Here is a 26,365-nt window from a genome sequence, read left to right as displayed (position 1 = left end):
AAAGCAGCAGTCCTTGAATTGAATATGTCAGCTGCTTACAGAAGCTGGTCACTTAGTTAGCTGCATTCTAATTATTACTGTTTTGCTATTTTTAAAAACCTGCTTTGATCACTTAGTTATCTACACAAAGTTAAAAGGCAAACCTATTTTGCTCAGATTGACAACAAATCTGTTGGGGCAAGGGAAACTGCACGTTCAGAGATGATCCACAAAACAAAATGCACGTATTTACAACAAATGTCCCAACATTATTTCTGTTCAATCAAATATTTAAAAGGTCCAAAGCTTGCGCAAGCCAATTATAATTCTTGACATTCTTCTTCTTCTTTGGCCTCCTTGTCTCCTTGCCTGGAGGTGGTCAGTGGTTTGTGAAGCAGTGCCTGGAGTGGCTAGAAAGGCCAATTCTAGAGTGACAGACTCTTCCACAGGTGCTGCAGATAAAATTGGTTGTTGGGGCTGTTACACAGTTGGCTCTCTCCTTGCACTTCTGACTTTTTTCCTGCCAACTGCTAAGTCTCTTCGGCTCGCCATGCTTTAGCCCCGCCTTTATGGTTGCCCGCCAGCTCTGACGATCGCTGGCAACTGACTCCCACGACTTGTAATCAATGTCACAGGACTTCATGTCGCGTTTGCAGACGTCTTTAAAGCACCCAGTGGGTTTGATACCAGTGACAGGCTTGCTGTACAATGTGTCCTTGGGGATCCTGCCATCTTCCATGCGACTCACATGGACAAGCCATCTCAGGCACCGCTGGCTTAGTAGGGTGTATATGCTGGGGATGTTGGCTGCCTCGCGGACTTCTGTGTTGGAGATACGGTCCTGCTACCTGATGCCAAGTATTCTCCAGAGGCAGCGAAGATGGAATGAATTGAGACGTCGCTCTTGGCTGACATACGTTGTCCAGGCCTCGCTGCCATAGAGCAAGGTACTGAGGACACAGGCTTGATACACTTGGACCTTTGTGTTCCGTGTCAGTGTGCCATTTTCCCACACTCTCTTGGCCAGTCTGGACATAGCAGTAGAAGCCTTTCCCATGCGCTTGCTTAATTCTGCATCGAGAGACAGGTTACTGGTGATAGTTGAGCCTAGGTAGGTGAACTCTTGAACCACTTCCAGAGTGTGGTCGCCGATATTGATGGACAGAGCATTTCTGAAGTCCTGTCCCATCATGTTAGTTTTCTTGAGGCTGATGGTTCGGCCAAATTCATTGCAGGCAGCCGCAAACCTGTCGATGAGTCTCTGCAGACACTCTTCAGTGTGAGATGTTAATGCAGCATCGTCAGCAAAGAGGAGTTCCCTGATGAGGACTTTTCGTACTTTGGTCTTCGCTCTTAGACGGGCAAGGTTGAACAACCTGCCCCCTGATCTTGTGTGGAGGAAAATTCCTTCTTCTGAAGACTTGAATGCATGTGAGAGCAGCAGGGAGAAGATGATCCCAAACAGTGTAGGTGCGAGAACACAGCCCTGTTTCACGCCACTCAGGATTGGAAAGGGGTCTGATGAGGCGCCGCTATGCTGAATTGTGCCTTTCATATTGTCATGGAATGAGGTGATGATACTTAGTAGCTTTGGTGGACATCCGATCTTTTCTAGTAGTCTGAAGAGACTACGTCTGCTGACGAGGTCAAAGGCTTTGGTGAGATCAATGAAAGCAACGTAGATGGGCATCTGTTGTTCACGGCATTTCTCCTGTAGCTGGCGAAGGGAGAATAGCATGTCAATGGTGGATCTCTGCTCGAAAGCCACACTATGCCTCAGGATAGACATGCTCAGCCAGCTTCTGGAGCCTGTTTAAGGCAACACGAGCGTAGACCTTCCCTACTATGCTGAGCAGTGAGATTCCACGGTAGTTGTTGCAGTCACCGCAATCACCCTTGTTCTTATAGAAGGTGATGATATTGGCATCGCGCATGTCCTGTGGTACTGCACCCTCATCCCAGCACAGGCAAAGCTAATTACTGATGCAATGTTTAATTCTTGACATTAAATTTCAACAAAATTATCTCTTTAATGGGTTGAAACATTCAGACTGAGACCACCAAAACTTCAGCCTCTAATTTACTTATACCGGCAATAAGTCAGGAAAAAAAGGACTCTCTCTGTTCCTTCTTTAACTTTTCTCACTCTGCTTCACTTCTCACTCCCCTTTTGTTTCTGTTTACCTCTTCTGCACTTGTGTTTCTCTCCTCCATTTCTGACTCTCTAACTCTGTCTTTCATTTCTGTTTCTTGCTCGCTCCTTCATTCTCATGCCTCTGCTCTCTTACTTTTGTTTTTTTCACTTTTACCCTATTATGCTTTTTGTCTCTTCAGCAGTTTTCTTTTCATTCTACTTTGTGCAGCACAGAAACTGCTGCATGGCGAGCAGCATGAAATAAATAAGGGTGCAGATCATCAAAAGAAAACACTACAGCTGGAAATTGATTAGCTGCAACAGTGGTGAAAGATAATACCACTGAATTTGTTTAGCACAAAAGTTGATCATAATGGGGTTACAGATTTGTGACTTTGTATCTTGAATCTGTATGAAATTAAATCATATTAAGAAAATAACTATTAATGTTAAAGATGGTTCCAGTTAGCCAAAGTGCATTTGGCTATATTTTATCTGTAAACATACATGCATTATGCAAGAACTTAAGATAGTAACTTTTTTCTTGCCACTCCCTTTGAACACTCTCTGCTTCAAACGCAGTTCTGTATGTGTACTATATACAGTAGGTTCAGCTGCAAGACTGTTGTCGGGAGAAAGCGCTATCTCAGCAGTTACAGCATAAACAAGTATTAGAATGCCAGATCACCTAGAACTATCTGTTAGCCTATGGCCTGCCTCTTGGTAAATTACCATAGATCTCCCCACTCAATGAGATATATGTTTGGAACTTTCACAACTATGAGACTCAACAAAATATTTGTGGCAAACAGTTTGTATATGGAGGTTGAATAAGTAAGGAATATTGGTTTATTCCCCTTAATTATCAGTCTGCTCACTGTTCAAGCATAGCTCAACCTCAATATACAAAGCTCCCTCCCTACATCCCTCAATTCTCTTTTTCTGGTACTGTTTTTGTGCAGTTAATTCAAAATATGACTGACCACACTTGCATCAGTCATTTAATATAAGCTGACACAATTACAGTGTTGAAAGTTTCAACTATTCCATGGAATGCGCATATATAATTGATATGTGCAGATCATTTGGGGAAAATATTGTAAAACAAAAAATATTGTAATTCAAATTTATAAATTAAGATACAAATATTTGTTATGAATTAGTTTAGCCAAACATGGAGGTTTATAGCGATCTTAGTACTGAAAGCTCGAGCAAAATATTAATTAATTGCAGCACTATCTCTAAAAGTTGGAATTTAGCATTTAATTGTTAATATCACAAAGTAGTTATTATTTGGAATGATTCAATTCTTGGTATTGTTCCGACCGACCGTTCCAGTCAAAGCCCCCAATAAAAATATACGATTCTGATTGTGGTGAGATATAATGCAATCCCGTCGCTCTACAGATCACCTAACATATTATTTAAAACTTTCCAAATTCAAGAAAGACGCAACCAAATTGCACCATCTATCAACCCCCGAATGAGGATAATCAAGCTAGCTGTCTTTAAATCAACAAGTTAACTCTTTAATTGGAAGAACTACATTCTTGAACACTATGAAGATATAAACAACATTTAAAATATAAAAAGTTAGAGTCCTTGCAAACTTACAGTCCAATGTTGCTTGAAGTCCTCACAAAATGTTGCTTACCTTCCCCCAGAGAATTTCAACAATTAACGACTTGCAAACACTTTCAACAGAATCAATCTGACTTTAGAGTTTTTGAGGGATAAAAGATTGTTACAGTCTAGCTTCCCTTTCTTCAATTTAAATTACCAGAGATCTCAGTTTTGGCTTGACTTTTTCTTAGAATTCTGAGAGATAATAATTAAACAGACAAAAATCCTCTTCCTTCAGTTTAAATAGTTGAGAGCTCTTTCTTCAGGTGCCAACACCAGCTGTGTCTGTATGTCTGTGTCTGTGTCCTGTTAGAACAAACTGTCTTCAACTAAAAAGCCAGTTCAAAATTGAATTGTAACAAATGTATCGCATCAGACTCACTCCCAGTGGCTGTATGTATGGTAACAAGAATGCACCCTTTGAATCGCGGTCTCCAAATGGATGTTTCCAACGGCAACCGAAAATGCACCTTTCTATGACTCCTGAGGCTTGTTGATTCTTAATGCAATACTGACCCTCTGCAAACCTTAAAGGCAAACCGCATATTCCCGGCAAAAAAAAAATGCAGAACCATAATACCTCCGCCCCTAGTGGAATGAAACACCATTCCTGAAATGCATTTCATTACAATGGGTAAAACAAAACAAATTGAAAAAAATGCTAACTTTTTTTTCCACGCATTTACAGATACACACATTTCTAAAAAAAAAATATTTAGACTACAGCAACAAGTTCCACCAGAACATTTCGGCTTTAAATTTTCAAAAGGTTGTTCCAATTAACCCATTTCAAATTTACAAGCATAGTCTTCCAATTGTTTTGTGTTTTCCTTCCAAGTGTCCTTATTGTCCATCACCTCAGCCAGGTGAGCTGTACAGCTAGGGGCACTCACCACTACTGAATTCACTATTCTGAGAAGTTTCTCGAGTACCCCTCAACCTATGTGGCATCACTTGGCACTGGAAAACCCTGTCCAGTGTAACAGAAGCTGATTTTTTTTCTTACCCGAGGGTGTCAAAGAAATTTGACAGTATCCTTCCAACACATCTGTCTCTTTAAAATACATTGTGTTGCCTAATCTGTCCATACAGTTCTTTAAATGAGAATTTGGGTAGGAGTCTGCCTTCTTTACCACAGTGACTTTTCTAGAGTCTATGTAACTTTGAGCCGTCCCACCAGGTTTAGTCATCAAGACCATCTGCGAATTCCAGCTGTCCTGACTAGGTTCAACTAAGCTGCCCTTCAGCATGCATTGTACCTCTGCTTCCACTTGGGCCTGTCTGTCTGGACCTAAGCAACAAGAATGTTGTTTTAAAGGAATGGCTTCCCCTATACCCACATCATGTGTGGCTAAGGTTGTACATCCTGGCTTATCCCTACAAACTTTTTGAAACATTGTGAAAACCCTGGTTAGGACTTCACACTGTTTTGCCTCTAAATGTAAAAGCCTATCGTTAAATTTTCCTAGCCATTCTGCTTTCGCTGATTGGATAGTTGGAGGTTCAATCTGAGAATTTCCTAGGCCTACTTCTGCCTCATTCTCACTATGCTTTCCCTTCTCCACAGTCCCGATTACCTGACATACCTGTACTGGCTTATCCTCCTCCCTGCGGTAATATGGTTTGAGCAAATTAATGTGACACAATCGGTTTTTCATCCAGCGATCAGGGGTGTCAATCAAGTAATCTACCTTACCCACTCTTCTGATCACTCTATACGGGCCACTGAACTGTGCTTTCACTGGTTCTCCCTGTGACGGTAACAACACTAATACCGCATCTCCTGGTTTTATGGTAGGTTGTGGTTTTTCCACCATTTGACAGGTGTGGCATGTCCTACAAAATTGTCTCACATCCTTTGTAAGACCTGGCCAATAATAATACTTGCTTATGTATGATTTGGACTTTCGAATTCCCCTATGTCCTGAAAAAGGAATGTTGTGTGCTAACCTTAATAATGCTTGTGGATATTTAGATGGCACCACTATCTGTTCAACAACTGTCCAGTCTTCGTCAGCAGGCCTATGAGGCAGTCTCCATTTCCTCCTCAAAACCCCTTTTGCCATATAATAGTCTTCTGGAACTCCTTTCACCTCAGCTTCTGACAGAGCCGTCGGTGCTATTTTGTAGATCTCTGGATCAGCTTGCTGTGCTGCAGTGATAGACGATCTGTTAAACATCTCAATTGGATTATCTAAATCCCCAAATAAGGTTTCAGATGCCTGATTATCTATTTGTGGTGCCCCTTTTACTGCCGACAATAGATCCTGTTCAGCCATTGCTCGGGTAACTACACACGCAGGAAATATTCCCGGAACTTGTTTATGTAATTGCTCCATTTCCTTAATTTCACATGGTTCCTCTGTAACCATAGGAGAAACTGATATTTTTGATCCAGCCAAATCACTTCCTAGGAGTAGATCAATTCCCTTTACTGGTAAACTGTGGACAACAGCTACAGTTACTACCCCAGCTATTAAGTCACTCTCTAGGCGTACTTTATACAAAGGTACGGGTATACACACCCCGCCAATTCCATTGACTAAAACATTAGCGTTCAAGGCGCTCTCTGGTGGAAACCTCAGATCTTTCCCCAGCAAGAGTGTTTGGGTTGATCCTGTATCCCTGAGTATAATGATAGTGAGATAGGAAAACCTTACAGGAAACAGAGTTACCCTCCCCCTTGACAAAAAATCATTATAACTCTCAGGTATTTTATTCTTAACCTCTACACTCCTCTTAATTTTAGTATCTGGTTTCACATTCACAGCTGTCGTTAAAGATATAGCCTTGTCTGCTACACTCTCAGTATCTTTTCCTCTGCACTAACTTTGCGTACCCCAACAAGTCAAAGAACAAACAAAGAACAAAGAACAGTACAGCACAGGAACAGGCCATTCGGCCCTCCAAGCCTGCGCCGATCTTGATGCCTGCCTAAACACTTCCGGGGTTCGTATCCCTCTATTCCCATCCTATTCATGTATTTGTCAAGATGCCTCTTAAACGTCTCTATGGTACCTGCTTCCACCACCTCCCCCGGCAACAAGTTCCAGGCACTCACCACCCTCTGTGTAAAAAAACTTGCCTCGCACATCCCCTCTAAACTTTGCCCCTCTCACCTTAAACCTATGTCCCCTAGTAACTGACTCTTCCACCCTGGAAAAAAGCTTCTGACTATCCACTCTGTCCATGCCGCTTATAACTTTGTAAACCTCGATCATGTCGCCCCTCCACCTCCGTCGTTCCAGTGAAAACAATCAGAGTTTTTCCAACCTCTCCTCATAGCTAATGCCCTCCAGACCAGGCAACATCCTGGTAAACCTCTTCTGTACCCTCTCCAAAGCCTCCACGTCCTTCTGGTAGTGTGGCGACCTGAATTGCACGCAGTATTCCAAGTGTGGCCTAACTAAAGTTCTGTACAGCTGCAGCATGGCTTGCCAATTTTTATACTCTATGCCCCGACCGATGAAGGCAAGCATGCCGTATGCCTTCTTGACTACCTTATCCACCTGCGTTGCCACTTTCAGTGACCTGTGGACCTGTACGCCCAGATCTCTCTGCCTGTCAATACTCCTAAGGGTTCTGCCATTTACTGTATACCTCCCACCTGCATTAGACCTTCCAAAATGCATTACCTCACATTTGTCCGAATTAAACTCCATCTACTATTTCTCCGCCCAAGTCTCCAACCGATCTACATCCTGCTGTATCCTCTGACAATCCTCAACACGAACCGCAACTCCACCAACCTTTGTGTCGTCCAAAACTTACTAATCAGACCAGCTACATTTTCCTCCAAATCATTTATATATACTACAAACAGCAAAGGTCCCAGCACGGATCCCTGCGGAACACCACTAGTCACATCCCTCCATTCAGAAAAGCACCCTTCCACTGCTCCCCTCTGTCTTCTATGACAGAGCCAGTTCTGTATCCATCTTGCCAGCTCACCTCTGATCGCGTGTGACTTCACCTTTTGTACCAGTCTGCCATGAGTGACCTTGTCAAAGGTTTTACTGAAGTCCATATAGATAACATCCACTGCCCTTCCTTCATCAATCATCTTCGTCACTTCCTCAAAAAACTCAATCAAATTAGTGAGACACGACCTCCCCTTCACAAAACCATGCTGCCTCTTGCCAATAAGTTTGTTTGTTTCCAAATGGGAGTAAATCCTGTCCCGAAGAATCCTCGCTAATAATTTCCCTACCACTGACTTAAGGCTCACCGGCCTCTAATTTCCTGGATTATCCTTGCTACCCTTCTTAAACAAAGGAACAACATTGGCTATTCTCCAGTCCTCTGGGACCTCACCTGTAGCCAATGAGGATGCAAAGATTTCTGTCAAGGCCCCAGCAATTTCTTCCCTTGCCTTCCTCAGTATTCTGGGGTCGATCCCATCAGGCCCTGGGGACGTATCTACCTTAATGCTTTGCAAGACACCCAACACCTCCTCCTTTTTGATAATGAGATGACAGAGACTATCTACACTCCCTTCCCTAGGTTCATCATCCACCAAGTTCTTCTCCTTGGTGAATACTGATGCAAGGTACTCATTTAGTACCTCGCCCATTTCCTCTGGCTCCACACATAGATTCCCTTCTCTGTCCTTGAGTGGGCCAACCCTTTCCCTGGTTACCCTCTTGCTCTTTATATACGTATAAAAAGTCTTGGAATTTTCCTTAATCCTGTTTGCCAATGACTTCTCATAACCCCTTTTAGCCCTCCTGACTCCTTGCTTAAGTTCCTTCCTACTGTCTTTATATTCCTCAAGGGATTCGTCTGTTCCTAGCCTTCCAGCCCTTACAAATGCTTCCTTTTTCTTTTTGACGAGGCTCACAATATCCCGCGTTATCCAAGGTTCCCTAAACTTGCCAAACTTATCCTTCTTCCTCACAGGAAGATGCTGGTCCTGGATTCTAATCAACTGACGTTTGAAAGACTCCCACATGTCAGATGTTGATTTACCCTCAAACAGCCGCCCCCAATCTAAATTCTTCAGTTCCTGCCTAATATTGTTATAATTAGCCTTCCCCCAATTTAGCACCTTCATCCAAGGACTACTCTTATCCTTATCCCCAAGTACCTTAAAACTTATGGAATTATGGTCACTGTTCCCGAAATGCTCCCCTACTGAAACTTCGACCACCTGGCCGGGCTCATTCCCCAATACCAGGTCCAGAATTGCCCCATCCCTAGTTGGACTATCTATGTATTGTTTCAAGAAGCCCTCCTGGATGCTCCTTACAAATTCTGCCCCATCGAAGCCCCTAGCACTAAGTGAGTCCCAGTCAATATAGGGGAAGTTAAAATCACCCACCACTACAACCCTGTTACCTTTACATCTTTCCAAAATCTGTCTACATATCTGCTCCTCTACCTCCTGCTGGCTGTTGGGAGGCCTGTAGTAAACCCCCAACATCGTGACTGCACCCTTCCTATTCCTGAGCTCCACCCATATTGCCTCGCTGCATGACCCCTCCGAGGTATCCTCCCACAGTACAGCTGTGATATTCTCCTTAACCAGTAATGCAACTCCCCCACCCCTTTTACAACCCCCTCTATCCCGCCTGAAGCTTCTAAATCCTGGAACATTTAGCTGCCAATCCTGTCCTTCCCTCAACCAAGTCTCTGTAATAGCAACAACATCATAGTTCCAAGTACTAATCCAAGCTCTAAGTTCATCTGCCTTACCTGTTATATTTCTTGCATTGAAACAAAGTCCTATGGGTTTACCTCGCAATTTCCAGCACTCTGAATGAAGATGACCCATTTTGTTGCAATGATAACACTTTGGCTTGCAAATCTCACTTCTGTCCTCAGCACCTTCCTTTCTGACCTGAGGTGGTGATCCTGGGGCATTCCCAGCTGTTCCTTCTTGTCCCCGGCTACTTGCCTTCCTTTCACTCTCCACTTTCTATCCTTCTCGGGTTTATGGGGGTGATGGACAAAATAGGTTGTCTTATTCACCAGCTCAAAATCATCAGCAATCTCTGCTGCTTGCCTAGCTTTCAAAACTTTCAGGTTATCTATAGGAGTTCTCACTACTGAAGGAATGGAGTTTTTAAACTCTAAGGGAATCAATTCTCGAAGGTTCGCATATGTGGTTTCTATCTTTAATGCCCGTATCCAACGATCAAAATTAATTTGCTTCACCCTCTCAAATTCTAAATACGTCTGCCCAGTCAATCTCCGTAAGTTCCTAAACTTCTGACGGTAAGCTTCAGGGACTAACTCATACACAGTGAGAATAGCCCTTTTTTCCATCTCATTATCTGCAGAAGCCTCTTCAGAAAGCATGGCACAAGCCTCATGAGCTCTGTTTACTAACCTGCCCTGCATGAGCAATGTCTAGCTTTCTTTCAGCCATTTCATCTGTTTGGCTATTTTTTTTTTTAAAAGATATGAAAAATGCCTCTACGTCCCTTTCCTCAAACCTAGGAAGAGCCTGTATAAATTTAAACAGCTTCTTGCTGGGTCTTGATCTAAATTCAGATTCTTCCTGACCCGAAATTTCCCTAGATTTAAGGTTACCCCTTTGTCTTAGTTCCATCTCTTTTAACCTAAATTCCCTCTCTTCTCTTTCACTTTCCCTCCGAAATGCTCATTCTCCCTTTTCACCAATTCAAGTTTTCTTATTGCTATTGCTTTTTCTTTTTCCTGCTGAAGCCCCAGTTTTTTCATTTCTAACTGAATCCTAGCCAATTCCATTGCATCACTCTCGGACCTACTACCTTCATGTCTTTCGTATTCGCTTTCTTGTTCCTCGTATTGCTCCTCATCTGTATTACCATCATCATCTTCTACTAATTCCAGAGGTTCAGCTATTATGTCAATTATCTCTACTTTCTGGCACCTGATTTCAATTCCAACCCCAATTTCGTTGCCAATTCTTTTAATTTGTTCTTAGTTAAAATTATCGAGTCACTCAGGGAAACATTCTGCTTCCCCAAAAACTCTGCTACAACCATTAATGCCATAACAATGGTATAGATTGTACCTTATTATGCAAGAGACCTGGTTCTTTTCATTTCTTTGTAATTGGTGTCAGATTTAGATCCCAACAATCAAGTTTCCAATTGACAACATCCCAGACTCGAGAGCAATTAATCTGATGCCAAACACAAGACCCCAATTTAAATGTTATCCCAGAGATGGGTAATTACTATGATTCCATATGCGAGCGAGCCCCCAATTAATATGATTCAAATCCCAGATGAAAAACCCAATAAATGTTAACTGACCGACCGCTCCGAAGCCCCCAATCAAAATGTACGATTCTGATTGTGGTGGGAAAAACACACTGATAATTCAATCCCATCACTCCACAGATCACCTAACATATCATTTAAAACTTTCCAAATTAAAGAAAGTCCCAGCCAAATTGTACCATCTATTAACCCCCGAATGAGGCTAACCAAACCAGGTGTCTTTAAATCAACAAGTTAACTCTTTAATTAGAAGAACTACATTCTTGAACACTATGAAGATATAAACAACATTTAAAATAGAAAAAAATTAGAGTCCTTGCAAATTTACAGTCCAATGTTGCTTGAAGTCCTCACAAAATGTTGCTTTCCTTCCCCAGAGAATTTCAACAATTAACGACTTGCAAACACTTTCAACAGAATCAATCTGACTTTAGAGTTTTTGAGGGATAAAAGATTGTCACAGTCTAACTTCCCTTTCTTCAATTTAAATTACCAGAGATCTCAGTTTTGGCTTAACCTTTTCTTAGAATTCTGAGACACAATAATTAAACAGACAAACATCCTCTTCCTTCAGTTTAAATGGTTAAGAGCTCTTTCTTCAGGTGCCAACACCAGCTGTGTCTGTATGTCTGTGTCTGTGTTCTGTTAGAACAAACTGTCTTCAACTAAAAAGCCAGTTCAAAATTGAATTGTAACAAATGTATCACATGAGACTCACTTCCAGTGGCTGTATGTATGGTAACGAAAATGCACCCTTTGAATCGCAGTCTCCAAACGGCTGTTTCTAATGTCAACCGAAAATGCACCTTTCTATGACTCCTGAGGCTTGTTGGTTCTTAATGCAATACTGATCCTCTGCAAACCTTAAAGGCAAACCGCATATTCCCAGAAAAAAAAACTACAGAACCATGACAGTATTTTGGCCATTTCTACAACACACATCATTGTGGTACAATCAATTAAATACCTTACATAATATCACACAAAGGAGTGTATATAGATCCTGCCATTTTTCTCATCACTTTTTCTTTTCAAAAAAAGTACAGATTGCAATCAATTTGATTCAAGTAAACCATAATTTTTGATTTCAAATATATCATCGTGCATTAATATTTTATCTGATCATATACATTTCCACTCAAATATTATGGAGACAAGCTCCCGAACTATGGTGTCACATGTCAGATCGTTTTGCTCAATTTGTTAACGTCAGCAAAAATGTAGATAAATAGAAAGCAAGGGACACTTCTTTGTACTCACTTCTACATTGTCAGAATTGAGGAAAATATACCGCTAATTATCTTACTGTCCAAAATTATTCTAATATTCTTCTACTACCTTCTGAAGCAGTCTATTTTTATTTTACAGACCTCAGATGTGAGATTTCGTAATTATAACCCATCTGTTTCTCACCATCTTTAACACAGATTGTATAAGTGATTCCAAATGATGTTTAATCAATTTTATTTCAGAAATGTTTCAAATTAACAGAATCTTAGTAGAACATCATTGCATTTTGAATAAATGAAGTCTGCTTTTGTCACCTACTTTGTAATAGAAGCATCCAGACTCATTAATATACCATTCGATGCAGAATGATCATCTTTCTTTTCAGATGTTTGCACAGTGAAGGTTGGAGTAGCCATGGCAATAGCAAGCCTGGCCCTCTTTTCATCTTTTTCAAGTACTCTCTTCATTCCACCATTCAGAAAATATTCTTGACAAACACTATAAAAGGAAGAACAACCGGTCAGCCTCGAGGAACAATATACGAATGCTTACACATAAAGCTATTTTCTCTGTGTCTGCAAAACAATTGTAACAAATGCTAAGAACTTTTATTGAGACTTACTAACACTCCTGCATTTGGCAGTTGTCACATACCCTCCCGGCAAAGAATTGCAACCTCATGCCTATTTTGACTACTGGCAATTTCAGGTATTTCTACTATTTTCTTTCACTGGAGGGTGAGAAAAAAACAAGAGAATGTTATCCTGGGATCCATAGTGATGGTGAAAGTTCCCTATTATTCACTACTGATTATAAATATGACGTCGTATCATTATTATTTGATTTCCATCACCTTTAGTGAGAGCAAGCAAGCTTTTAATATGATAGTGAAAACTGAAAGAAAAAGAGGCAAAAAAACCAAAAAAGTAGACAAATACAAAGAGAGCCAAAAACATATATTTATGCCACTCAACACCTCTCCAATGTTATCTATATTTTCCAAGACTAATTTCCAATTCATTCCAATGGCCCAAATTTGCAGCAACGATTCCAATTTTTAAAATATTGCCTTTTTTCTTCAGCTCAATAATGTTAAATAAGCAAAGGTTATATTCCACCAGGCAACAACTCAATTATGTCCCTTTTCTGCTCCTATACGTAGTCGGTGGTTGTTCCATAGCTGTTATCATGAGCTCACAAATGTTGGAACCAGAAATGAGGGGTATGTGTCCTAAGATCTGAACAGTGCAGAAGAGGGATGGTCTTAAAAACTAGAGCTAAGTGATTTAGGAGTGCAATCAGGAAGCACTTTTTCCACAAAGGGTAATGAAAATCTGTGACTCGCTCCCCCAAAAAGGCTGTGGGTGCTGGGTCAAAACTGGTTAAGCTCTTCTGTTTGAGGGTAATCTGGACATGTGTATTCATATAACTGAAGCTGTTCAGAAACTGCTCAGGTCAATCAGAAGACTCACAGTGAATGCTTGGCTTTCTTATTTTTGTAAATATGATTGCTTTGCATCTGTAACAGAATTGCATGCGGAGTGTGACAGTTACAACCTACACAGAAGACTTTTATATTGCTCAGAGATGAATCATGAATATGGTATTTTATAACAATAATGTTTTGACCTGTAATTAACACGTATTATTAGGGACTATTGATTTACTTTAGTACTATTATTTGAAAACTATCAATTAGAATCTTCACAATCTAATAACTCATTCAATATAACTGGCTTCACAAACATACAATTTATAGTACAGTTGATGCCATTGGCCAGCTCTGCTTAAAAGTTTTCAAAATATAATTTGCCTTCTAAATGCCTCAGAAATCAGCTTCTTAGGGAAATTAACAGAAAAACATATTCCACAATTACAATGTCCTGGAATTTGCCATCAGCAGCAAAAGAATGGCACTTGCTGTTCATTACACTTACAGGTGCCCACAGACTTTCAGTGGGCTTCTGTGTGGCAACGTAGAGCAATTAGAGAGCCATTTCAATGCGCCGCCTCTAGAGGGGATCTGGGCAAGCAACAGTGTGTCTCTTCAATAATAAAAACAGGAAGTGTTGGAAATACTCAGCAGATCTGGCAGCATCTGTGGAGAGAGAAGCAGAGTTAACGTTTCAAGTCTGTGACCTTTCATCAGAACTGGCAAAGATTAGAAATGGGTCGGACATGGTTGAGGGCCCTGTCAACCACAGTAAGGGGGAATTCTTGGTTGAGGAAAAAGGAAGACATATCAGAAGTGCTGTTGCGGAAGGTTGCATCATCAGACCAGATGTGTCGGAGATGGACAAACTGGGAGAATGGAATGGAGTCCTTACAGGAAGCAGGGTGTGAGTGTAGAAGTGTAGTGTATCCATTTCCCGCACTTCTGCTCTCAACCCTTCCACTCACTCAGAGAACCATGACAGGGTTCCCCTTGTCCTCACTTTCCACCTCACCAGCCTCAACATCCAAAGGATCATTCTCCGCCATTTCCACCACCTCCAGCGTGATGCCATCACAAAACACATCTTCCCCTCCCCTCCAGTTAGCATTCCAAAGGGATCGTTCCCTACGCGACACACTGGTCCACTCCTCCATTACCCCTGACCACGGCACCTTCCCAGCCGTGAATGGCGGTGGGCAATTAAACAACTAACTGGAGGAGGTGGCTCCACAAATATCCCCATCCTCAATAATGGGGAAATCCAGCACATCAGTGCGAAAGATAAGGCTGAAGCATTTGCAACAATCTTCAGCCAGAAGTGCCAAGTTGATGATCCATCTCGGTCTTCTCCTGAAATCCCCAGCATCAGAGATGCCAGACTTCAGTCAATTCGATTCACTCCGCGTAATATCAAGAAACGACTGAAGGCACTGGATACTGCAAAGGCTATGGGCCCTGACAATATTCCGGCAATAGTACTGAAGACCTGTGCTCCAGAACTTGCAGTGCCCCTAGCCAAGCTGTTCCAGTACAGCTACAACACTCGCATCTACCCTGCAATGTGAAAAATTGCCCAGGTATGTCCTGTACACAAAGAGCAGGACAAGTCCAATCCGGCCAATTACCGCCCCATCAGCCTACTTTCAATCATCAGGGAAGTGATGGAAGGTGTCATCAATAGTGCCATCAAGCGGCACTTGCTTAGCAATAACCTGCTCAGTGACGCTCAGTTTGGGTTCCGACAGGGCCACTCAGCTCCAAACCTCATTACAGCCTTGTTCAAACATGGACAAAAGAGCTGAACTCAAGAGGTGAGGTGAGAGTGAGTGCCCTGGACATCAAGGCAGCATTTGACAGAGTATGGCATCAAGGAGCCCTAGAAAAACTGGAGTCAATGGGAATCAAGGGGGAAATCTCTCTGCTGGTTGGACTCATACATAGCGCAAAGTAAGATGGTTGTGGTTGTTGGAGCGGAAATGACTGAGCTCCAGGACATCATTGCAGGAGTTCCTCAGGGTAGTGTCCTAGGCCCAACCATCTTCAGCTGCTTCATCAATGACCTTCCTTCAATCATAAGGTCAGAAGTGGGGATGTTCGCTGATGATTGCACAATGTTCAGCACCATCCGCGACTCCTCAGATACTGAAAAGGTCCGTGTAGAAATGCAGAAAGACTTGGACAATATCCAGGCTTGGGCTGATAAGTGGCAAGTAACATTCGCGCCACACAAGTGCCGGGTAATGACCATCTCCAACAAGAGAGAATCTCACCATCTCCCCTTGACATTCAATGGCATTATCATCGCTGAATCCCCCACTATCAACATCCTAGGGGCTACTATTGACCAGAAACTGAACTGGAATGGCCATATAAACACCGTGGCTACAAGAGCAGGTCAGAGGCTAGGAATCCTGCAGCGAGTAACTCACCTCCTGACGCCCAAAGCCTGTCCACCATCTACAAGGCAAAAGTCAGGAGTGTGGTGGAATACTCTCCACTTGCCTGGATGGATGCAGCTCCAACAACACTCAAGAGGCTCGACATCATCCAGAACAAAGCAGCCCGCTTGATTGGCACCCCATCTACAAACATTCACTCCCTCCACCACCGACGCACCGTGGCAGCAGTGTACACCATCTACAAGATGCACTGCAGCAACGCACCAAGGCTCCTTAGATAGCACCTTCCAAACCCATGACCTCTACCAACTAGAAGGATAAGGACAGCAAATGCATGGGAACACCACCACCTGCAAGTTCCCCTCCAAGTCACACACCATCCTGACTTGGAACTATATCGCCGTTCCTTCACTGTCGCTGGGTCAAAATCCTGTAACTCCCTTCCTAACAGCACTGTGGCTGTACCTACTTCACATGGACTGCAGCGGTACAAGAAGGCAGCTCACCACCACCTTCTTAAGGCAATAAATGCTGGCCTGGCCAGCGACGCCCACATCCCATGAATGAATAAAAATGCAATCGCAGGAGGTGTAATACCCGTCCTTTTACCTCCTCTCCTCATCATCCAAGGCCCCAAACACTCCTTCCGGTGAAGCAGTGATTTACTTGTACTTCTTTCAATTTAGTATATTGTATTCACTGCTCACAATGCGGTCGCCTCTACATTGGGGAGACCAAATGCAGTTTGGGTGACCGCTTGCGGAACACCTCTTCTCAGTCCACAAGCACGACCATGAGCTTCAGTTGCTTGCCATTTCAATTCACCACCCTGCTCTCAAGCCCACATTTCTGTCCTTGGCCTGCTGCAGTTCCAGTGACCAGTAACACAAGCTCGAAGAACAGCACCTCATCTTCTGATTAGGCACTCTACAGCCTTCCAGACACAACATTCAGTTCAACAATTTCAGAGCATGACTGGCCTTTTTTAAATTATTGTTTTATTTTTTAACCATGTGCCTGCCTTGAACTTGGTTTTTCATGTTTGTGCTTTAGGACAGAGCTGTTCGTTATTCTGCCATTAACACTCTCTCTGGACTAATGTTTTGCCTTTCACCACAACCATTAGCACTCCCTTTGCCTTTGTCCCATGACATCTCTGTCATTTAATCTCTCCTGTCCTCCGCCCTATCACACACCATCCCTTTTGTTTTCTTCACCCCCCACCCCCCCCCGCCACTTTCACTTGCTTAAAACCTATTACATTTCTTACCTTTGCCAGTTCTCATGAAAGGTCACAGACCTGAAACATTCACTCTGCTTCTCTCTCCACAGATGCTGCCAGACCTGCTGAGCATTTCCAGCACTTTGTTTTTATTTCAGATTTCCAGCATCCACAGTATTTTGCTTTTTATTTTATTGTGTCTCTTCAAACAGATTGAAGAATCTTTAGTGAGACATGCTGAGTCTAAACCAGGGCATTCATGTAAAATCATAAAAGAGAGGGTAAGAAAAATGGGATTGAGACAGATAAAAGAAAAAGTTTAAAAAACTCCAATAATTAACATTTGAAGGAATGAGACTCCAAACTTATAAAAGTAAATTTTCAGTGCCAGAAAGGTTGTTTAGTCGCAATTAAAGCTTATCACACCATTAAAAATTCACTTGCACTTGAATGGATGAGCCCCGACTTGTTAAGACCTCTTTACTGGGTATCTAGTGGTTAAGTACAGCAACTTCACGCCCTTCATGTGGTTTAATACGGAGTCTCCTGGCAAGGAACTGGTGCAACGAAGCTTGCGGAGGTCTGGGCCAATCCAACTGCAATTTCTCAGCTTCCGAGTTTACTTGTGTAGGCGTGGACACCAAAGGTTGCTGTCCAATTTACTCCTTAATAAACGATGAGCGCAGATAGTCTCACCCTTATTCCTACTGCAAGATCTGGATCAATATAAAATCTGTGCTTTACTTCTCCAATAGTTATCATACTTTCCTACAAAACAACGGTGACTGCACTTCAAAAGAAGTACTTCATTGGCCCAAAAGCACTTTGGGGCATCCTGTAGTCATTAAAGGCACTACATAAATGCAAGTCTTACTATTTCTTTCAATTGCTCCTTCTCAGTTTTTCACCCCGACTGTCAGAATGTTTTTTTCTTTATAGCTGTCCCTAAAATGTGTGCATGGTCTCTCTTCTTCACTTTCTCAAATAAAATTGAGCATTTGGCTACAGTTTAAGTAGGAAAGACTATGAGATAACACAGTTTCTGTCTGTCCGCATTTTCTGATTGGTTGGTAGATTGAATTGGTGGGGGTGCCAGGCGCACGCACCTCGATTACTGGCCCCTGGTCTTCAGAGCTCTCTGGCCTTGGTTACTGACTCGGCTGACACCCTAAGAAGAAAGTTGAAGGAGTGAACCTCAGAGGTATATAAAACATAAAATGGCATAGGTGAGGGGAGCCCAGAATGCTATTCGAATGTTAGTTGGGTAGAAGATGAGGATGAAAATTTTGGCCTCGGTTACTGGTCTCTGGTCCCTAGCACTCGACGTTCCCCGGCCCCGGTTACTGGCCCCCAGCCCCCGGTATTACATGGCCTCACTTACTAGGCTCTTAACAATATGGGGATTGGGGGAGGATATGGAGAGCAGGACGGCAAGCGGGTTGAGGGGGAGACAGCATGAACGACATGGGAAGGGGAAAGAGGCGGGTCAACATCGAGTAGGGCCGGGCAACATTGGGAGGGGGACAGTATGGTAGATGTGGAATGGGGGGGATGGGGAAGGCAGAGGAAGAAGGGGTGGGATGGGGATGATATGAGAGGGATGAATGGAATGGGATGGGATGGGTATGGCATGACAGGGATTGCATGTGAAGGATGGAATGCCATGGGAAGGATGGAATGGCATGGGATGGGGATTTAAAGAAATATTGTTGCAATAAAGATACTAATTTCACTGCAAATGTTTTGCGGGTCCCAGCTTGTTTAGTAATTTTTTTTAAAAAGCATCAGATATTTCCAAGCTATTCTTCAACAAAATAATATAAATACAGTGTCAGATGAGGAGATAAAGTTTGTAGTATTTGCAAAAACCTAAAGAAGCTTACGGATGCATGTAAAATTTTACAAATTACACATACTCATTGTCCTCATTAGTTTCTCATTAGTAGTTTTCTGGCTGCGTTCCTCCCGTTTAATATCCAAGTTCCTTACTTTCAGTTCTGATTTGCTGTTATTTTACTTTGAACCAATCATTAAAGTGCAACAGAAAGCTGCAATGGCTAAAGCCTAAAAGAAAATGTGTCAGAAAAATGTAACACGATATAGAAAACTTCTAATATATGACTAGCCAATCACCACGATGTTGTACATAGGTAATCAACATCATTTTGAATTTCTTAGGTTGTGCGGGGTTGGAGGATGAAAATAAATGAATGAATGAGTGCAAGTGAGGCAAAGTAGAAGCAAGCAGGAGTGAGGAAGGTGAATTGAGAGGCAGGGAACTGGAGATGGGGATGGGTCCAGTAGAGAGGAGGGAAGGAAAGTTGCGGGGGAGGGGGCGCGAAAGAGGAGGAGTGATGGGGAGAGGGGGCTGAAGGAGGGAGGGGGGATGAAACTGCAGGCAGGTGTAGGGTTACTGTAAGGGTTAGCAGTAGTCTCTAGAGGTTAACTACAGCAAAGGGAAGAGTGAGGGGAATGTTGTTGGAAGAGAGCAGGTTGGATCTCATGGAAAATACAGCTAGCAGAGGAAAGGACGAAAGAATTGACAGTGGACAGGCAGCTCATGGTGAACAAATGTCAATTTGTGCCTCCAAGGGAGGGGCCCACAATTGCTGCTCAGCCAGGGGAAGAGGATCTATGTCAGGAAGGATGTACAGGTATTGTGTGGGAGATTTTCTTTGTTGCTCAATTAAAGCTGGTAATTCATGTGCATTTTCACACATTCAGCTTTGAACATAATTGCTGGCAACTTGGATTTGCTGTTTTCCAGCTATTTGTTAAGTGGGAGGGGGGTGGGGAGTGGTGGGGGAAAGCATGGTGGGGGTTGGGCACGTTTTACAAAATTATGGTCAGGAGTGGTATCCAATAGGGGCACCTGATTTTACAAGGTACATGGCAAAGTACTGCGTACACAAGATACTGGAAATATATTGTATTGATCATTTAGCATTTTATTTGACCTGTACATATGCAATTTTGCCAAAATTGAGAGTGATACATTTCTATCATAAGATCTTAAACTGAGCCATTTAACCACAAGAGAACAGGTCCTGCCATTTGCCCATGAAGGACACATTGGGTCAAATGACTTGTCCAGTACTAAGCCCAAGATAGTACAAGTCTTCAGTTTCATGTCAAACTGGAGTAAATATTCTTATTGCCTTACTTACACTGCAGCTCGCTAAATTCCAGCATCAAATCACAACTGTGCATTTCCACAAGATTACAATACTCACCAATGCATTGCCACTGCATTGCATTATGTTTCTTTTTATTCTTTCGTGGGATGTCAACAAATAGCTGGAAAACAGCAAATCAAAGTTGCTATGCAAGGCAGCATTTATTGCCCATCTCTAATTGCCCTCGAGAAGATGGTGGTGAGCTGTCTTCTTGAATCCCTGCAGTCTATTTGGTGTAGGTACACCTACAGTGTTGTTAAGGAGGGAGCTCCAGGCTTTTGACCAAGTGACAGTGGACAAACGATAATATAGTTCCAAGTCAGGATGGTGTGTGGCTTGGAGGGGATCTCGTAGATGGTGCTTCCATGCATCTGATGCCCTTGTCCTTTAGGTGGTAGAGGTCATGGGTTTGGTCGGTGCTGTCGAAGGAGGCTTGACAAGTTGCTGCAGTGCATCTTGTATATGGTACAGTGTTGCCACGGTGCGTCAGTGGTGGAGGAAATGAATGTTTAATCTGGTGAATGGATACTGATCAAGCTGGCTGCTTTCTCCTGGATAGTGTTGAACATCTTGAGCATGTTGGAGCTGCGCTCATCCAGGCAAGTGGAGAGTATTCCATCACACTCCTGACTTGTGCCTTGTAGATGGTAGACAGGCTTGGGGAGTTAGGAAGCGAGTTACTCACCACAGAATTCCCAGCATCTAACCTGCTTTTGTAGCCACAATATTTATATGACTGGTCCAGTTAAGTTTCTGGCTAATGGTAGCCCCACAGAATGTTGATGCTGGGGGATTCAGCGATGGGGTAAGGCCATTGAATGTCAAGGGGAGACAGTTACATTTGCTCTTGTTGAAGATGGTCATTGCATAGCACTTATGTAGAGCGAATGTTACTTGCCACTTATCAGCCCAAGCCTGAATGTTGTCCAGGTCTTGCTGCATGTGGACACAGACTGCTTCAGCATCTGAGAAGTTGCGAATGGAATTGAACACTGTGCAATCATCAGTGACCATCCCCACTTCTGACCTTATGATGGAGGGAAGGTCATTGATGAAGCAGCTGAAAACTGCTGAGCCTATATAAATATTTTGTGGAGGTTCTTTTGACATAGGTTTTCATGAATGTTGTTTCATATTTATGACTCCATAAGATATCACTCGAACATATGGAGATACATTATTGGGCTGATTCCGTACATGAACATAGCCTCTATGTATTAAGTTACTACACTTGTCAGTATTTATGGATGCATATACAGTATGCCTTCAAGTATAGCTGTGCAAAATGAAGGGTCTGAGAGAAGACATTTATACGATGCTTAAAATTTCATAAAGCACTTAAATCAATATCACGAAAAACAGATGATCTGATCATTATCATCTGGGACTTGGCTGTCGCAAATTGGCAGCTGAAATTCCTACATTACAACAATGACCAACACTTCAAAAGTACTTCATTGGCTGTAAACACTTTGGGACATGCTGAGGATGTGAAAGGTGCTATATAAATGCAAATCTTTCTCGGTTTTATATGACTGAGCTGACAACTTAAGTGTTCATGGACAAGATGCCAGAATATAACAAAAATCCACACAATTTTAGTGGTGGTGGTGGTGAATAAAAGCTATTTAAGTTACAATAAAAAGGGTAGGGAACTATTTCTCTCAGCAGACTGTTCTTAATATCGTCACTTAATGCATTACTTTCTGTCATCCTATTTCCAATTCTGCAGCAAGATAGGAATGAGAGTCCATCAAAACAAGCTTAGCATTAGCAATACACAATAGAACCTACAGAGTAATGTAGAGTTAAATAGTAGAGTCTAGTCACTATATTTCTTTAAATATTAATAAAGCATTTTGATTGTACATTCAAGTGCAGTCAAACAAAAGCATAATTCTTGCAGTGGGCTTTTAAATCTCTGGAACACACATCAACATGAATCAAGAATACTAAACAAGAAATTGATGTGCAATCTCTTCGCCTGCTAAAAAGGGATGATAAAACCAACAACTAACCTGTCTTACACTGAGCTGTGGGTCAAGTATGTTCAGTGCCACTGACTTGATTAATTGCTATCTGTTCTACAAGCACCTTGAACTGTATGTCCCGATGCTGGTTCTTCGTTGATTTAAAAATTGCTTTAACCAACTACAGTAATAGAGGAAGAATTTCCAATCACTAAAATTAATGGCATTAATTACAGAATGTAATATGTAATATTTTAAAATGTGGTTATCAGGGTATAGCTTTTAAAAACTGGAATTTTGCATAACTGTTTTGTAACATTATTCTCTTCTCCCCCTCTTTCCACAAAAAAACTTTAGCATGTCCTGAAAACCTGCTCCCATGTTTCTACCAACATTGTTTAACCTGCTGCAAGGAAGTACACTACATCTGGGAACCGCAACTCGGAATTTTGCCAAATTATTGAAAGGATTTAGAAAGAATGTCGTCAGAGATACTTTCAGAGCCAGTGAAGTGTTTTTTAATTGGCTCCTGGAACATAAGGGGGCTTAGCTACCTGAAGGCTTCTCCCATTCTGCCGCTGTAACTTTGGCGGAAACCTCAAGCAGATAGATAAACAAATAAATACATAAGTAAATACAGTTGTTGGCCTTGCATTAATAAATCTTTGCAGGTAACACGGGGAACATCTCTTTAACTATATTGGTCATTTGTTTAGGGTGAGGGTTGAGAAACATATACAGTTTTAGGAAGAGATTTGCTGCTTTATCAAATATCTCTGTTTTTTAAATAAACAGGTTTAAATTTAGGAATTTTATTTAAAAGCTCTTTCCAAATTTGAATAGAAGTGCAGTCATAGAATCATACAGGAGGATGACATTCGGCACATCGTATCAGAATAAAACTTGGCAGACTATGCAGCATCGACTGAAAAACCAGACATGACAAAGGCACACCCTGCCTGCAAAGTCCTCCTCACTAACATCTGGGGACTCGTGCCAAAATTGGGAGAGCTGTTGCACAGAATAGTCAATCAACAGCTTGAGTCACACTCACAGAATCATATCTTTCAGCCAATGTCCCAGACTCCTCCATCACCACTGGCTATGCAGCACAATGCTATACATTCGGGAGGCCGAGGCCCTGACAGTCCTTAGCATTGACCCCCGACCCCATGAAGTCTCATGGCATCAGTTCAAACATGAACAAGGAAGCTTCCTGCTGATTACCACCTACTGCTCTTCCTCAGCAGATGAATCGGTACTTCTCCATGGTGAATATAATTTGGAAGAAGCACTGATGGCACAGAAAGTACTCTGGGCGGGGAGACTTCAATGTGCATCACAGCAGTGGCTCCATAGCGCCACTACTGACCAACCTAACTGAGCCCAAAGGACATAGCTACCAGACTAGGCCTGCGGTGAGAGAACGAACACAAGGTTTAAAAAAAACTTGACCGTGTCTTTACCAATCTACCTGTCCCAGATGCATCTGTCCATGACAGTATTCGTAGGAGTGACCATCACAGAGTCCTTACTGAAACTAATTTCCATCTTTACACTGAAGACACCCTCCATCATTTTGTGTGGCACTACCATCATACTACATGGGACAGATTCTGAACAGATCTAGCAGTTCAAAACTGTGTATCCAAGAGGCGCTGTGAGCCATCAGAAACAGCAGAATTTTATTCCATCACAATCTGCGATCTCACGGTCCCGCATATCTCTCACTCTACCATTACCATCAAGCCAGAAGACCAACCCTGTTTCAATGTGGACTGCAGAAAAGCGTGCCAGGCATACCTAAAAATCAGGTGCCAATTTGGTGATGCGACAAGACAGGACTACATGCAGGCTAAACAGCAGAGGATACATGCTACAGACAGAGCTAAGTGATCCCACAAGCAATGGATCAGATGGAAACTCTACAGTTCTGCCACATCCGCTCATGAATGGTGGTGGACAATTTAACAACTAGGAGGAGGAGGAGGAGCATCCCCAATGATGGCCGAATCCAGCACGTGCAAAAAACAAGGTTGAAGCCTTTGCAATCATCTTCAGCACTACCCCTACCCAAGCTGTTTCAGCACAGCCACAACACTGGCATCTACCCAACAAAGTGGAAACGCCCAGCTATGTCCTATCCACAAAAAGCAGGACAAATCCAATCCGGCCAATTACCGCCCCATCAGTCTACTCTTGAACATCAGCAAAGTGCTGGAAGGTGTTGTCCACAGTGCTATCAAGTGGCACTTACTCACCACTGCTGTTTGAGTTCCACCAGGGCCTCTCAGCTCCAGACTAGTTCCAGATCGTATTACAGCCATGGTCCAAACATGGACAAAACAGCTGAATTCCAGAGGTGAGGTGCAAGTGACTGCCCTTATCAAAGTAGCATTTGACTAAGGGTGGTATCAAGTAGCCCTAGCAAAACTGAAATAAATGGAAATCCGGGGGAAACCTCTCCATTAATTGGACTCATACCTCACACAAAGAGATGGTTGTGGTTGTTGGAGGCCGATAACTTCAGCTCCAGGACTTCGCTGCAGGAGTTCCTCAGGGCAATATCAGAGGCCCAACCAACTTCAGCTGTTTCATCAGTGACCTTCCCTCCATCATAAGGTCAGAAGCATTCGCTGATGATTGCAGTGTTCAGTTCCATTTGCAACCCCTCCAATAATGAAGCAGTCTGTGCCCGTATGCAGCAAGACCTTGACAACATTCAGGTTTGATGATAAGTGGCAAGAAACATTCATGCCACACAAGTGGCAGGTAATATCAAGCTCCAACCAGGGAAAATCTAACCACCTCCCCTTGACATTCAACAGTATTACCATCATCAAAACCCCCACCATCAACATCCTGGGGGTCATCATTGGCTAGGAACTTAACCGGAACAACCACATACTGTGGCTGCAAGAGCAGTTCAGAGGCTGGGTATTCTGTAGCGAGTTACTCACCTCCGGAATTCCCAAAGCCTTTCCAACCATCTGAAAGGCACACGTCAGGAGTATGATGTTATACGTCCCACTTGCCTGCATGACGCCGCTGCAATAGCACTTCAGCTCAGCACCATCCAGGACAATGCAGACCGCTAGATTGGCACCCCTCACCACCTGTGCACAGTGGCAGCATTGTGTACCATCTGCAAGATGCACTGCAGCAACTCACCAAGGTTTCTTTGACAGCACATCCCAAACCTGTGACCTCTACCACCTAGAAGAACAAGGGCAGCAGTTGCATGGGAACACCATGACCTGCAAGTTCCCCTCCAAGTCACACATCATCCTGACTTGGAAATATAACGCTCTTCCTAATATATCAAAATCCTGGAACTCCCTAACTAACTTGTACCCACTGTTCAAGGCGGCAGCTCACCATCACCTTCTCAAGGGCAATTACGGATGGGAGATAAATGCTGGCCAGTGACACCCACATCCCACAAATAAATCTTTTTTAAAAATCCCTACTACCATTCTAGGAAATCTCCTCTCCAAGGCCTTGATATCCTTCCTAACATGCAATGCCCAGAACTGGACACAATATTCCAGCTGAGGCCAAGGTTTAGTATAACTGGTTTTGTATTCCATGCCATTACTAATGAAATCATTAATAATGCCTTTTAATAGCCTTGTCAACTTGTCCTGCCACGTCTGTACATAAAGCCCCAGGTGTCTCTGTTCCTGCACCACCTTGTAAATAGTACTATTTAGTTTATATTGCCCCTCCTCATTCCTCCTTTATTATTTTCCTTAGTGTCAAAAACAACAAAATCTGGGATTACTGCAAATCTACACCCTTGATTTATTTATTTACTGTTCAATATATCAGATGTGTGGTTAAAACCTAAGCCATGGGCTGACAGTGAACTCTTCCATCTTTTGAGGTTGAGGGACGTGATATATCCCATAAGCTAAAACACAGTGACAAGGGTTTCATTTTGATTTCATGATTTTCAATTAAATATTAGACATGTAAAGGCACAC

The 26,365-nt window shown here is 42.6% G+C and overlaps 1 protein-coding gene across 1 annotated transcript in view; it reads right to left on the bottom strand.

Annotated features, from left to right (window-relative positions):
* bmt2 (base methyltransferase of 25S rRNA 2 homolog) overlaps positions 1 to 26,365 on the bottom strand; it is a 177,508-nt gene that overhangs the window by 94,040 nt on the left and 57,103 nt on the right. The window contains exon 3 of the mRNA XM_068050577.1: positions 12,496 to 12,675. Within this exon, the coding sequence (XP_067906678.1) occupies positions 12,496 to 12,675 (180 nt within the window). The remainder of the gene's footprint in view (positions 1 to 12,495; positions 12,676 to 26,365) is intronic.

The sequence above is a fragment of the Heterodontus francisci genome, chromosome 18 (genome assembly GCF_036365525.1).
Source record: "Heterodontus francisci isolate sHetFra1 chromosome 18, sHetFra1.hap1, whole genome shotgun sequence".
Classification (NCBI taxonomy): Eukaryota; Metazoa; Chordata; class Chondrichthyes; order Heterodontiformes; family Heterodontidae; genus Heterodontus; species Heterodontus francisci.
This window is presented reverse-complemented; position numbering and strand designations above follow the sequence as displayed.